The sequence below is a fragment of the Nasonia vitripennis genome, chromosome 1 (genome assembly GCF_009193385.2).
Source record: "Nasonia vitripennis strain AsymCx chromosome 1, Nvit_psr_1.1, whole genome shotgun sequence".
Taxonomy (NCBI): domain Eukaryota; kingdom Metazoa; phylum Arthropoda; class Insecta; order Hymenoptera; family Pteromalidae; genus Nasonia; species Nasonia vitripennis.
This window is the reverse complement of record NC_045757.1, coordinates 31,771,053-31,785,361: the sequence shown is the minus strand read 5'-3', so window position 1 is coordinate 31,785,361 and position 14,309 is coordinate 31,771,053. Positions and strand designations below refer to the sequence as shown.

At 45.0% G+C, this 14,309-nt stretch overlaps 1 protein-coding gene across 24 annotated transcripts in view; it reads right to left on the bottom strand.

The window, feature by feature from the left end:
* The window catches only part of LOC100116668 (GABA-gated chloride channel Rdl), a 154,120-nt gene that overhangs the window by 50,763 nt on the left and 89,048 nt on the right, over positions 1-14,309 (bottom strand). For all 24 annotated transcript variants that reach the window (XM_031921230.2, XM_031921229.2, XM_031921224.2 and 21 more), the window contains exon 5: positions 2,256-2,482. In XM_031921230.2, the coding sequence (XP_031777090.1) occupies positions 2,256-2,482 (227 nt within the window). The remainder of the gene's footprint in view (positions 1-2,255; positions 2,483-14,309) is intronic.

Below are 14,309 nucleotides of genomic sequence, written 5' to 3'. Positions count from 1 at the left end.
ACGTAAAATATTATTAGCGTTTGAAATACGATGTACTACTTTCGAGTACAACCTTACACTATTTGAATACTTCGATATCATTACTGAGAAACTCTCTAAATCTGAAATACTGAAAAATTACTCCTGTAAGGTCGAGATTGAGTCACTCTTTGCAAAGCGAGGTTTTCCTTTTAACGATGCACAAATCGTTCAGTTTCGAGACTGTCAGAGCAATGACAGAAAATACACCCCGAATCAAAGAACAAAGCGACAGATAAATAAAACCTCTGATAAAAAATCCAGAAGCTAAAGCACCACCACCTCCTTCTCGTCGCGTTATACGTACACCGCAGACATCCGTCGGAATTCGTTACTCCGGTATGCAGCTATACATACATACACTGCACACTCGCTGCTGTACATGTACTATATATATATATATATATATATATATACATCCAGGCGACGAGAGAAGGCAACTTACGTATGCATGGCTTCTGAATATAGTCGGAGCGTTAATACGGGAATACTCAGGAGAGAGGCTCCGAGCGGAAAGGTGCAGTACACAGGCTGTTGGTTCCTTGTTGTACCTGCGATATAGCCGCAGGTTGCGGGCGCCGGAATCGCAGGTGAAATTGAAAATCGTATATCGCATCGTGAAATTAATTGCACCTCTGAATAATGCCGGATGCTGTGCAGCTTTTAATTCGTGATGAGAATATACGTGTGCGGTGTATTTGAGCTATAGAGCTCGTGCGTTTTACTCGGGAAAATAAATAAGAAAAGAGCGGAGATTTTTTGCTTTTCTCGTCACTTGCTATACACACAGCTATAATATTTATTTTCGTGCGAGGTAGCCGGGGAAATTTACGGCTTTAGTGTGGCCTTGATTGGTCCCCGAAGATCGCTGAACGACAAGGCCACGTAATTTCTAAATCCAATCAAGCTTTTTTTATCACGGTCAAAAATCCGTCATGCATTGCACTTTATCCAATTCATTCCGCGAGCGCGAACCGTCAAAATTCGTTGGAGCAACGATTTCACGCCAATTTCGCTGCATCGCGTACGATTTTTATCAAAGATAAAAAGTCCTGTCTCTGTATATACTGCCGAACCGACATTTTTCGACATCACTATGAAATTTCTCCTTTTTTCCTCTTCACCCTTCGAATAAATCCGCAGATGATTGGAGTTTACACGATGACGGACAGACCGATATCTTATCAATTTTTCATTAATATTTCCCGAATCGACGCTATCGCCGACGTCGACGATATTCGTTACGCTCGTCGTCCTACATGCGAAACTGGACAGATAAAAAGCGCTGCTTTCAGGCTATAGATACAGAGACACGCGGTCACGGCAATGAGTGTCGCATGATCGATGAAGGGATATATCTTTCTTCGCGCGCAGCGAATAAACGAATACATCTTTCTGCTCAATTATCTCCGAATGAGAGCAGGATCGCCTCGACGTACATGTCATAAACGCGAATTCTGACGTATATTCAAGCGTTCTTTCTTTGCGAAATAGACACTCGATTCAAACGTCCAATTTCACTCCGCGGGTTCATCGCTTCCGATTTGTTTTTCTTCCTCCCGTTCTTATGGCCCTCATCGTTTTATTCGTCCGGCTTCCTCTCTCTCTATTTCTCATCCGCCTTCGTACAAGCGCAGCTTTATATACCTATTCCTCGTCCGCAATTTGCTGCAGTTTCGTGACAGCCGTTCGATAGCAGTTAGAGAGATCGATTGGTTCGGTTATCTCTCGGCGGGGCGCTATCCCAGAAAAATAGAGAGCATTAGGTAAACGACGAACGAGTCTGCCGCTCGAGAGTAACGAACGGATACGAGATCGCGAACGCTTTCGTCGGCTCGTCGACGAGGAATTGCCGAAAAATGGTCGCCACTGCTGGAAAAAAAAGAGAGAAGAGGGAGCGAGAGCTTGCAGCGATAGGAGAGGGAAAAAGCTCTCTTATTGCCGGCTGGTTTGCGTAGGTACTTTTGCGCGCGTTGCAGACGGTGTAAACGGCATTGCAGATGGAATGCGGAAAAGAGCAGCAGCGAGCCTCTCTCGTGCGTCGATTACCCTGTTTAGCTTACACACTACGTTTTGGCGATGTAGAGTGGATTGGAAAGCTTTTTCGATTTTTTTTCGGGATTGAATAATAATATTGCGCCTCGGATTCTTTAACGATCACTTCTTTGTTCAAACAATCGGTATGAATAAATATTCGTCGAAAGTGTAAAAAATGAAAAGCTTGGATTAACACTGACCGTATGCTCCGGGTGATACTGCCGGTGTGATGTATGCGAATGAACTCATTACTGGTGGTGGCGACGTGAAAGTACGACTGCTTCTCGTTGACGAAGAACGTGTCCGGCACCCAGATGTTCTTGATGAACTCCGAGCCGACGCTGAGTATCTCGACGCCGGCTCGCTTTTTGAAAGCCAGTCGCGGATCCGTCCAGAATTGCCGGAAGTAAAAATCCAGCGTGAAGTCCTGTTGCCGTGATCGCCGTAGAGATTTGCAAAAACAAAGGAACTGGCATTAGTTCAACGGTCTAGAGTGCCGAGCTTTTTCTAGAAACGGCTCTTCGAGACATCGCGCGAGCTTTCGAATTCGAAAATTTTCAAGTCTACCAACTAGCCTGCGTGTCTCGAAGCGCTCGCCTCTCGATTCTACGAATTTACACCAGTCTCTCCCTCGCATTCGCTTATTCAGACAACTTTCAATCGTTCTCCAGTCACATCTACACCACAGCGCGTTATGTGTATCGTCGATGCCGAGTCGAAGGCCAAGTGGTTACGAACGAGCACGGTCAGACCACTCGACGGTTGCATCGAGTGGCTGTTGTCATCGCGGCTGTCGAGCATCGTACAACTCTTTTCTTTTTCAGCTCACTCTGCCGTTTCTTGTCTCTTACACAAAGCCACGGAGTCGACGATACACGTACACGCCGGTGTATGCAGTTGTTATTTTATATGTATATACACTCAAGTTTATAGGAATTGTTACAGGAATTCCTTTAATGTCACTATGGGTCGTTACATTTGCTTGCTTTTGTTTGTCTTTGAAGCTAACGTTCTCTCATTGCAGGGAGAGTTTATCTGTTCTCTTTTGCGAGACAGTCGAGAGAAGAAGGATAGAAAATCAAGACAAAGCGTCCGATCGCGTTATAAGTGGACGATTATACGAGGCACAGTAACCGGAGATAACGAGGATTTCGGTACAAGTATGACAAAAAAAGATAGAATGCTTGGATTTGAAGCACTCGGCGATGCGATTGACCCGCGTGAGATAAGCCGCCGTAAATATTTGGAAAAGCTCAAAAATCCCTTCTTGATCCCGCGCGTCTCGGCGAAAAACCCCCGACAAACTTAATTGGAAATAAAAGCTCGCAGCGCAAAATTTGCGACCAGAGCAGAGAGCCTCTTAAACGCGCAAGTAAAGCCGATTTTACGTTCCTCCCCCGGAGAGATTTGTTATTATAGCGCGCGTGCGCACGCGGAGAAAGCTCTTAGAGCTTGCATAATGCACGTAAAGCGAAGCCGTTCGATACTAATTCTTACGATTTCCTTTTCCGCGAGCCTCGGGGTAATTTTTACGAAACGACAGAAGAGTAATTTTGGTCGTCTAAAAAATATTGACGCCCTGAGAAAAAAAATGATCACGGCTGGTCGAAAGGTTAGATTGAATACCTGAAAAGGCCTGGAAAGAACCTCGCGCGTAAAGCTCGTCGATGGAGCTGCACATAAGAGAGGGTATATAGCAAAGAGGCAAGAGGAAAGTCGGAGAGAGCGAGAGAAGGCCTTGGAAGGCAAGACGACAATTATAAAGAGGCCGAGAGACGACGAGACTCAAAGGGGGAAAATAAAGCTCACCGTTACGAGCTCTACGTGCTCGCTTAAGGCGTTTCGAGCTTATCGGTACGATGCGCTCCGCGCAGTGATTTGCAAGCTACGCAAACTTAAATTTTTTAAAAATCTTTCCCCCTTTCCTTGCTTGTATGTCCGTGACCCGACCGCCTTTTTCGTCAAGTCTATGGTTTTATTTTTACCCCGGAAGCTTGCGCTCCTCTTCTCCAAGGGGATTTCTCGAACCGTCCTTTTTCCCTCTTCTCTCGGAGATTTTATCGCGCTGGCCAGAGATAAATTTTGCGTTCGCCTCACGGAGCTTGCGATTAAAAAATTAAAAGCTCCGCTCGAGATTCGAAAATAAAAGCTCGCCCAACGGAAAAAGCTCTCGAAACACGTAACTCGAACGAGAAGAGTAGCGCACGCGGCGGACCCTACATACTCGCGAGCTTATAAGTTGCCAGTCGCGGGGGCGTGTGTATAAAAAATGACCCCATCAATCTCCCTCGGTCTCGGGCGCGAGCCAACGAACTTTGCGAATCAATCGTCCCGAATCGAGTGCTGCAGTCCAAGTTTTTCCACGTGCAACCCGCGCGTACATGTATACGTAAAAGTGCGCGGGTAATGTATGCACAAAGGCGTATACATAGTTATACGTAACACACGAAGATATAAAAACGAAACAAACAGAGGTACAAGTGTACGATATATATATATATATATATATATATATATATATATATATATATATATATATATAGAGAGAGAGAGAAAGAGATAAATAAAAATAGAATAGTATGAGAGAATCAAAGCTCGACTAACGCATTTAGCGAGTGTACAGACGTATAGCACGTCTATACTTGTGGCCGTAAAGTTATCGTCTATGGTTTTTGTCGGCCGAAGCTCAGAGTAAATAATATAAATACAGCGTAAGCGAAGCAATTATACACAATATCAATTCGACTCTCGTCGGAGCTTGAGCTCGTGTAACATTGAATTCGAAATCATAACGATACAATAAAGTAGCTTCTCTCGTGATCACAATTAGCGAGAGCTTTCGTCCCCCAAAATCACGTGCGCGTATTTATATACATCTCGCTGTATACTTGCTTCACTCCACGGCGAAAAACAGGGCGTATCCCGCGTGTAGCATATTTTTCCTTCCCTCTCAAACCTCATACAAGGGGTGTTCGAGCCGTCTCTGAAGCTCGGAGTAGGTAACCTGATGGTAATGTGTGTGTGTGTGTGCGCGCGTGTGTGTGTGTGCACGAGAAGGAGAAGGATGACGAGCAAGGGCGAGAAAAAAATATATACATACACGGGGAGGAAATGCGAAAAACTCGCGTATAATGCTCGGGTTTCTTATCCCAAAGTCGCCTTTGTGTGTCGTGATGGGGAGATATAGATGTACATACAATCGTATGTGGAGATGTGTCGTGAGTTTATAGATAGACGTGGTTGTATTCACTATATATGTTTTGATCCCGTTATTTTCCTTTTCTTCTGCGTTGTTGCGTTTGGGGATCGTCGATGAGGGTCATGTGTGTGTGTGTGTGTGATTTCACGTGTATCTACGTGTGAGGGTTCTCCGCAGTGTGTATCGTATGAAATATTCATGCAGCATGCTCCGGCAAACAGACAGACTGACTCGTGCGCCATGCCTCCAGGGTAAGTGTACCATGCGTGTGTATGTGTATGTGTGTGTGTGTGTGTTTTGAGAGGAATGTAAGTAACATTGTCTGCGAGTATACGGAGATGGACACGTTTAATGTGTGCGTAACACGCAAAATTGTCATTTGTACAAAATGGATACATCTTCTTGCTAAGATTTCTGCCGGAGGAATCTTTCTTCGCTATATGTGAGGGAATACTCTGCGACCGGACAGAAGACCATACGCTCAGAAAATCATCGTTCGTGTTGTATTTCTCAGAAACGCTGTTTTCTGGATCCGTATAAGCTTGCGTTCGGAATTTCACAGAATTACATATGTAGTAGTAAAGAGACACAAGTGAAAACGAAATAATTAATAACATACTAAATATAAATAAATCATCTCTTAGCGAACCACAAACGATCGTCTCATAACACTAAAATGCAGCTAATCGCGAGGCAGACTGCGCCGGTGGCACAGTTGCACATCAGGCTTGATATACGTGACTAGTCATCCCCTTCGAGGCCGATGGCGTACATACACACACTGTCTTTCTCGCCTCAGCTCGTCACGCATACACGTGCATATCAAGCTGAGCATATGCGCGCAGCGGACTTTGCCACAGAGAGAGGGGGGGGGGAGTTTCGGGACTTTAATGCGCGCTTTAATATGTGTGGATATGTACGCCGGATGTCAACAGCTGTAGGTGCCTGGCGCTGCGAGCGTTAGTCTTGCTCCGATGTGGCTGCAGACAGCGATATGTTTCGCAAACTGCAGCGCGTGTACGCGCGCGAACGCGGCTTTCTGAGAGAGCAGAGAATGAACCCGTTAATCCGTGCAGTCGAGATGCAAGTTTTCGAGGGAAGAAACAGCTACAGCCGTCGACATCTGCAAATTTGTTCAATCTAACACACAAGATTTCTCGACTATCGCGTAATATGCTAATCGTCCGACTATAATATCGTAAAGTAAAGTATATAGTATATGTATGTAGGTATGAGTATAAAAGCACACATCTATATATTATACAAGAGCTGCGCATGCGGTGAAATCCTAATACGACGCCTCTGCTCTTTTATACGATCCCGCGGAAGTCGCGCTGCAGTCGACGTCCGGGAGATTCATCCCCTGAATAAAGCATTCGACCGCAGCGACGCGGATGATAAAGTCGCGGCGATGCAGCCGAGAAGACTTATAGGTGAAAAATCTCTGAGAAGTCTCGAGCCCGAATCGCTTTCGGTTTGTTAGCTCGAGTACACGTTATATTCCTGGCATATATCAATTCGATTTTTCCACGCATCCTCGCTCCAAAAAGCTTTACGCAGAGAGCGAACGTTATGATGATTCATCATCCCACACCCACACAAATCAAGCCTCCTACTTCTTCGATAATCTCGTTGTGCCTCAAAAGAACATCATCGCGCACGCGAAAAAGAAACCGTGTATATCACGAAATTCCGAGAGAGGGAGAGCTTTCGCTGCACTGCGGCTCGAGCGGAAAATCGCGTGTGCATACGTATCGGAGCTTGCTGCGGCGCTTCGTCAACGTCAGGTTATATGTGGTACGTAAAAAGAGAGAGGCAGTCTCTCTCGCGTGTTTACGCGTGTATTTCCTCGAGGAAGCCGGATACTTCTCGTTTTTCCCAAGGGAGAGAGGAACGTTTATTTGACGGCTGCTGATGGAGCTTTTCGTCGGCTGCACTGCGAGACGAACTTTTTGCGTGCTGCGCTTTATACGCGTGTTGTTCCTTCGCAGAGAATGAACGGTAAAGTAAATTGAGTAGGTCAGACGTTCCCAAAATCTAAAAAGTATACAGCGCTGGCAAAAAAAGGGAACGAAGACGAAGCTTCGAAATCTGGCGGTCGATGCTACCGTGCACAGATACACGTGTACGGGGAGAACAAAACCCTCTTATAGTCGTCTCATGTCTTCCCCTCTCTCCGAGCTCCCTCTTCCTTTTTGTCACTCCACATCCTCGAGGTCCGTCCCCGGCGACCTTTTTGTCCAGGACTTGAGCCGAAGACGCGACGGAGAGAGAGAGAGAGAGAGAGAGAGAGAGAGAGAGAGAGAGAGAGAGAGAGAGAGAGAGAGAGAGAGAGAAAGAGAGTTAAATGTCTCGCGCGTGCATCCCACTTATCGCTCTCACGTGTCCTTGCTCTTGGATGAAGAATCTCTTGTGTCTGCAAGCTCGGGCCTACTTGTGTTCCGGCCTCTTGGTTCATTGTTATCTTCGTGGCTTTTTTCGATACAGGAGTTAGTTATATCAGATTTTGAAAGACTGCCTGTCGATAAAAAAATCACCGCTTTCGGCTAATTCCACAATGAACGAAAGACGATTACGAAAAGCTCCATCGTGTGTTTCGCTGCACCTGCGTTTCTGTTTTTTTTCGTTCTCCTCTGTATTCCCATCCCGTATCGCAGAGGGTTTCATCCTCCGGCTTCGAAACACAAAGGGAGACGCGACGAGCTTATATACGTGTCCTTGAGCTACGATCTCCCGCGATTAAGCTCACGCATGTTTTCTTTTTGCTCACCTACTTTCTCCCGTACGTTTGCTGCATCAAGACGCGCGAGCTTCTTGGATTTCGAGAGCATTTTTCGCCGAGTTTACCGAGCGATACAGAACGAGCTCTCGAAGTATGTTTGACGTTGTTTTTTCTCTCTGTTGATGTTTGTTGAGATTTTGATAGATCGTGTATGAATATGCTTCTAATTTGGATATTCCGTTATCCGGAAACGATTAGTTAGCGACGAATTGGAATAATCAAACGTTGCAGAAGGAACATTTTTTAAAGCCCTCGAGGTGCACTCAAAGACTGCGTGATTTTTATACGAGGGCGCAGCTGCGCTCATTGTCCGAGTGAATTAATAATTCGCGGCTGGGGTTGAAAAAAAAAACAAGGTTTCATTGCCTTTCACTTATTCATCAACCCTAGAGGAAGAGCTTCAAGAGGTCGACCGGTCGAAAAGAGCTATGCGTTGCCACGATTATTCTAAATTTTCCTTTTGCAGCTGATACATTGATTCTCGAAGCTACAACCAATTTGTTTGTTCAACGTCTATAAATTATTCCAAATCCAACTCGGCAAAAAAAGCACACTCCCTATTCGAACTCTCCCGCGCTCGCGTCCGCACGTTTAATTCATCGACTATACCGTGCAGCCCAGAGTAAAAAAGAAACTACTCGACGTTTCCCTTTGACGTCAGCGCAGCGAGACTCTTATACACGTATACCCTTTACGAACGAACCATCAACGTGAAAATAACATGTGAGTTTGCTCAGCGATACACACACACACGTACGCAGCCCGCATCGAGAGAGAGAGAGAGAGAGAGAGAGAGAGAGAGAGAGACGCGAAATTCAAAGACCGAGACAAGCGGGGACACGTACACAACATAACTTGCGCTCGCGCGCGACCCTCGACATCCGAAGCAGACGTTCCCACACACACACACATACGACGTTTGTTGTCCGCGACAGAGAGACGCTCTGGAGGTCCTGCAAGTAATGTCGCTCTTCGCAACGATACTTCAGCCGCTGCGAAGTTACGGGCTGCGACGAGTGTATAAAGCTGCGCGGCGTGCTCGAGTCTAAGCTATTGTCGAAGAATTTTCGGGCGGAAAAGCGCACGCGAGTGTGTGCAGTAGAGCGAGAGAGCTGTTTCGCGATTTCCTGTATATACACGTGTGTGTGTGTGTGTACTTTTTGTAAACAATCCGGGCTGTTATACTCTGTAGAAGAGGTCTGACAAAAGTATCCCAATTTGCGCATCGCATAAGCCGCGTTGAAATCCCCGTCGCTGCAGCAAAGAGCCTCGACGATTACGGTATAACTACGCACACACATACACACAGCCCCGAGGAAACTAGCGTCTCCGGCGCGTCTCCGGGCGACTAACGAGCGCGAAATTTTCTCTGTTTAGCGACTAATGAGTTATAGCGTTAACGAGTTCGCGAAAATTGCATCGCGTTCCTCAACATACTCGCGTACGTGTGTATATGCAGATGTAGCTATAAAGCTGCTCTCTCTCTCTCTCTCTCTCTCTCTCTCTCTCTCTTTCGCTATATATACACAGATGTGTCTATATGCAGCTATACGTAGGGGCGTGTGTTTGCATACATGAGGTACGTCCTCGCGAACTTTTTTTTCTCTCTGTGTCTTTTTTTTCTGAAGAGCAGCTCTGCAGAGAGATGGATTGGAGGTCAAGGATTGTTTGCGTCTGCCGTAGTACTGCTCCTGCTATAGGAGTGTGCGTAATTAGAATGTGGAGAGAGCATTGAATGCCCAAGTTTCAGGCGATGGCAGTCATTGTGCGCATGCGACGTTTTCTTTTTTTTTAACGACGTAATTAGAAATGTTACGTTATATTTCTTGGCAAGAGACTTCGGTCAGTTTTCTTCGAATTTACAGCTTCGACGTTGCGGTGGGGTATAACTCTTCCCTCGCGCGCCTCTCCCATAAAACCAGAGCGCAATTATTAAAGCGAAGGCCGCGTATCAGCCGTAAATCAGGCTTCCTGCGGCGATCCCGTGGTACATTGTGTGTCGGTTGAAAAATTCTCGCTGCGAAAAATTCATCTATATCACACGCTTTAGCCTTAAATCAGGCGCGTGTACACGTAGAAGACGCTTAATGGCTCTAAAAACGCCACGAGGTAGTCTTCGACGATTAAATATTCACTGTACAGAGGCATCCTTCGCGAAAAGCCGATTTTAGAGACGAAGCAAAAGGAAAAGGGAAGATAGCGGAATCACGCTTAACAGTCCTCTCCCCTGAGAAAGCCGTTGAGCCCTTTCACCGTTTCTCTCTCTCTCTCTCGCTCGCTCGGCCTATTGCTGCAGGCATGTCTGAGCCATAACTCAGGCTGCGCGCGTCCTCATCCCCGTCGTCGAGCTGCGGAGCATATAGGGGTCTAGGGGGGTCATCGCTTGGCCCGCTTGGCGCCACTCCAGCTGCGCACTGCGGCCCTGTCGCGGGCGCGAGAGAGAGAGAGAGAGAGAGAGAGAGAGAGAGAGAGAGAGAGAGAGAGCTGCTGGGAAAGCTCGAGAGAAGAGTAAGAGCAAAGGAGAGGCCGTGTATTATCATATTCCCTTGGATGGTCCGCGCGTTTTCCTTATTCTTCTTCTTCTTCTTCTCCTCTGGAAAGGGGTTTTTCTTTTTCTCTTGCACTTTGCAGCTTCCTCGTGTCTGTGCGACGAGAGCTATGATACCGCAGTTGATTCGATCTCGCGAGAGCAGCGTTTTTGTTTCGAGAGCTTGCGGACGTGAGCTTTTTTTGAATACTGCATTTCCGCGTATTTTTCGCGCTGCTTTAAAGCTTCTTCAACTGTTTCTTATGTACATCAGGCATCACTCGATAACTCCACTCATCAAGCCATCTCGAGCTTTCGCTATCCAGTCCCTCTTAGCGAATCTTGTGATCCCTGTCGTCATCCCTGCATACATTAACTCCCAAAGCTCTCAGCCACGTGCTGTGTCCCAGTATATATGGTCAGTTATCGCCGAAACGTGCCGTAGGTATATAGTCGCCTTCGGCTTCGCATCTCGTCAAGGTGAAGTGGACCCTCTCGTCGAAGGTGACCGGTGTGCGAATAAATTTCGTTCCAGGATGACAGAATTTTTTTTCTACTCGTTCTCTTCTACCTCATCTGAATACACGAGATTTGTTCGTGTACCTGGATACGTGTTTCGACCCGGTAAATCCAGCCGCTTCTGCATACCAATTGCATATACGCGCAAAAGCCACAAAACGGGGCTGAATGTATGGAGATATATACAACGAGAGAGAGAGAGAGAGAGAGAGAGAGAGAGAGAGAGAGAGAGAGAGAGAGAGAGAGAGAGAGAGAGAGCGATTTCCATGCGTCAGCGCTGCGGACTGGACCGACGAGCGCGTGTGTCAGCGCTTTTTGCCTCCGCCCCTCGTAGCAGTGCATCCTGCGAGTCGATGACCTCACGCGTGTCGATCGTGAATAAGTTATAGCTTGCTCTTAGCGGAGGGTAATCTTCTTGTGAGGATTATCGATTTCCCAACGAAAAAAAAGCTTCGATTACACAGATTTTAGAAATTTGCGCGCAATTTTCATTCATCCACAAGACGCGACGGTAAATGCCGGGTATTAAGAAGATGACGACGGTGAGGGTGAAGTATCGCTCCAGTCTCTCTCTCTTCTCTTTTTTCGGAAGAAGAATCGCGTGAAAGCATCTCCCGCGCGTGAAGAAGAAGAAGAAGAAGAAGGCCGAGGATCGTTAAGTCGGTTTAAAGAGCGTTGTTCAAAAGGAAGACGCCCCTTAATGGCCTTCCTGCCACTACACACAGTCTTTTCTCTTACGAATGTGTGTATAGCGGAATATATAAAGACATCAAAGGTGGAGAACTTTTGCACGAGAAATGTGCGTATAATATAAGTCCCTGCATAATACTCGTCGGAGATTCCAAGGGAAGAACGTGTTACCGGAGCGAGATTTTTTTATTTTTTTTCTTGCTGAAAGCGAGAAATTTTCGAAATAAAAAGAAAGAGTGAGAGTTTTTACGAGCACTGACGCGCTATTTTCCGCGAATGAAGAAAGCCGAAATAAAGAGAGGGAGGGCTTATAGAAAGGCGAGAAAAAGAAAATGACCGAGTGACTGATGGCTCTTGGAAGACTTTCGGGGAAAAGTTTCTGCGCCTCGCGTATCGCCACGATTAATCCCCCCGGAATGGATGTACACTAGGTGTACACTTCGCGGATTCTTTTTCTCGCGGTAATCGGGCTTAGGCGCGATAATTATTCCGAAATCGAGTTTCCGATTCGCTTCTTGCGTCGCTGCTTTGTGTATGAAAATTGCCGGGATGTAGGTCAATCGAGTTTTGGTCGAAGTTTGTTGTGTGTTTAGGGGGACCGGGATTTCGTCAGCTTTATGCTCCAAGATAATCATCCAGATACGCCGTCGTTGCTCACCGAGTGCAGTCTTCTTCTTGAAACTTCGTGTTTCGATAAAATTGTGCAGGATACGATGTATATGCATATCGAGATAAATTATCGTAATGCGCATCAGTAAAAGTTTGTATTTCTTCATTTTATGTAAAAGTGTTTTCGTTGCCTCTTCAAGGCGCGCAGCTTTAATGTTGATGAATATTAAGGCAAAGTAGAGTGGAAATTCGTGCTTAATGGATTGGAAATTCCGGGGGCTATACATCTTCGGCTTGCAAGATGCACTGGATTGCGAATATAGAAACTTCTTCTTGGGACGTATATAAAAAAACCTGGGCTGGTTCTTCATATCGCAAAATTATCGGGAATCGCGCAGGAACCTTATAAATTTTCAATGAAAAGCATTCACTTTACAATACATTCGCAGAACTATAAGTGCTAGAGAAGTTGTAAACACGTGGAAAAATCGAATTGTTATATAACCCTCCTTCGTTCTAATTCACGTATAAAGCCCCCTTTTTACAGCCCATTTTTTTCACTACTACAAATCCTCCGATAATCCCATCAGCCTGAAATCTAATTAAATTCACGTGCAGACCGCGAATTCAACCGTAGTCCCGAGCCGTATACTCAAGAGAGCCTCAGAGACTGCAGAGTCCGCGGCGTTTCAAGAAAGTGATTCGGGCTGGCTACGCGCACGTACCTCGTAAAAATAAAGAAGTTACCTCTTCCACGGCGTACATACGTACTTACGTACATAATACATAGGTACCTATGTACGTCCGACGTTCGAACCTTTTCACGAGAAAGACTAGATATGCATCCTCGAGAGATCGCGTCTGAGGGTCATAATATTTACATTATGCGCGCGCAAACGGTTCTCGCTGTTTTTCCGTTCAGGCATTACACCTAAAAAGCGTCTCAAGCAGATAAAAGCGGGCAGGCATCATGTATGCGTTCAAGATATATATATATATATATATATATATATATATATATATATATATATATATATATATATATATATATATATGAAGTGTATTTCTTGCGTATATTATATAATATATATATATATATATATATATATATATATATATATATATATATATATCATCGGTATATAACACAGCGCTTGCGGATATAATAGTAATGTACAAAAACAATACGTATTATTGTTAATCTTGGTTGGCAGTATGTGGCTCGTTTTCCCAAGATAAAATAGAAGCAATGCCAGTAGCACACGCACACACCTATAGGATAAAGATACGTAAAAAAAGGAATAATAATGAAAATATGTATATCAAAAAAAAGGTCACACACAAGATAAAAAAAAGGTATATGTATATTATGATCACATTCTGCGAAGCACACGCACATGACATATGACGTGACACACATGAGAAAGAGACAATTAACGAGGCGCAGCTGAGCGCACTGCACACACTGACAATGATATCGACAATGGCTTTCATTTTGCACATTTTTTTGTTTTCGTTGCAATATTCTCTTTGACAATTTTTAACAATATGACAACGACAAATTTTAGCTTTTAGTTATTTATTAATTTTTTTATAATATACCAATTTCTCCTTCAGACAACGTTTATTATACTTCTTCGACTTTTTGTTTGTTTTGCTTTGTTATCTTTGTTTGCTACTCTTTGCCAATCTTCGGAAAAACGTGTATAGCTTTCTCGTCCCGTAAAATTTCAACTCCTTTGCCTTTGTTTCCTTTCTCCAATCTTGAGGATCGTTTCGAGGATCGGGACGAGGATTCGGTTTCTGACGGCAGACAGTCACGATTGTCTCTATTGTATTTATGTCTACTGTCTCGATGTGTCGTCCACATGCAGATATAATTCTGTACAATATTCAGAGATATATTGATGAGAAGAATAACTATGATA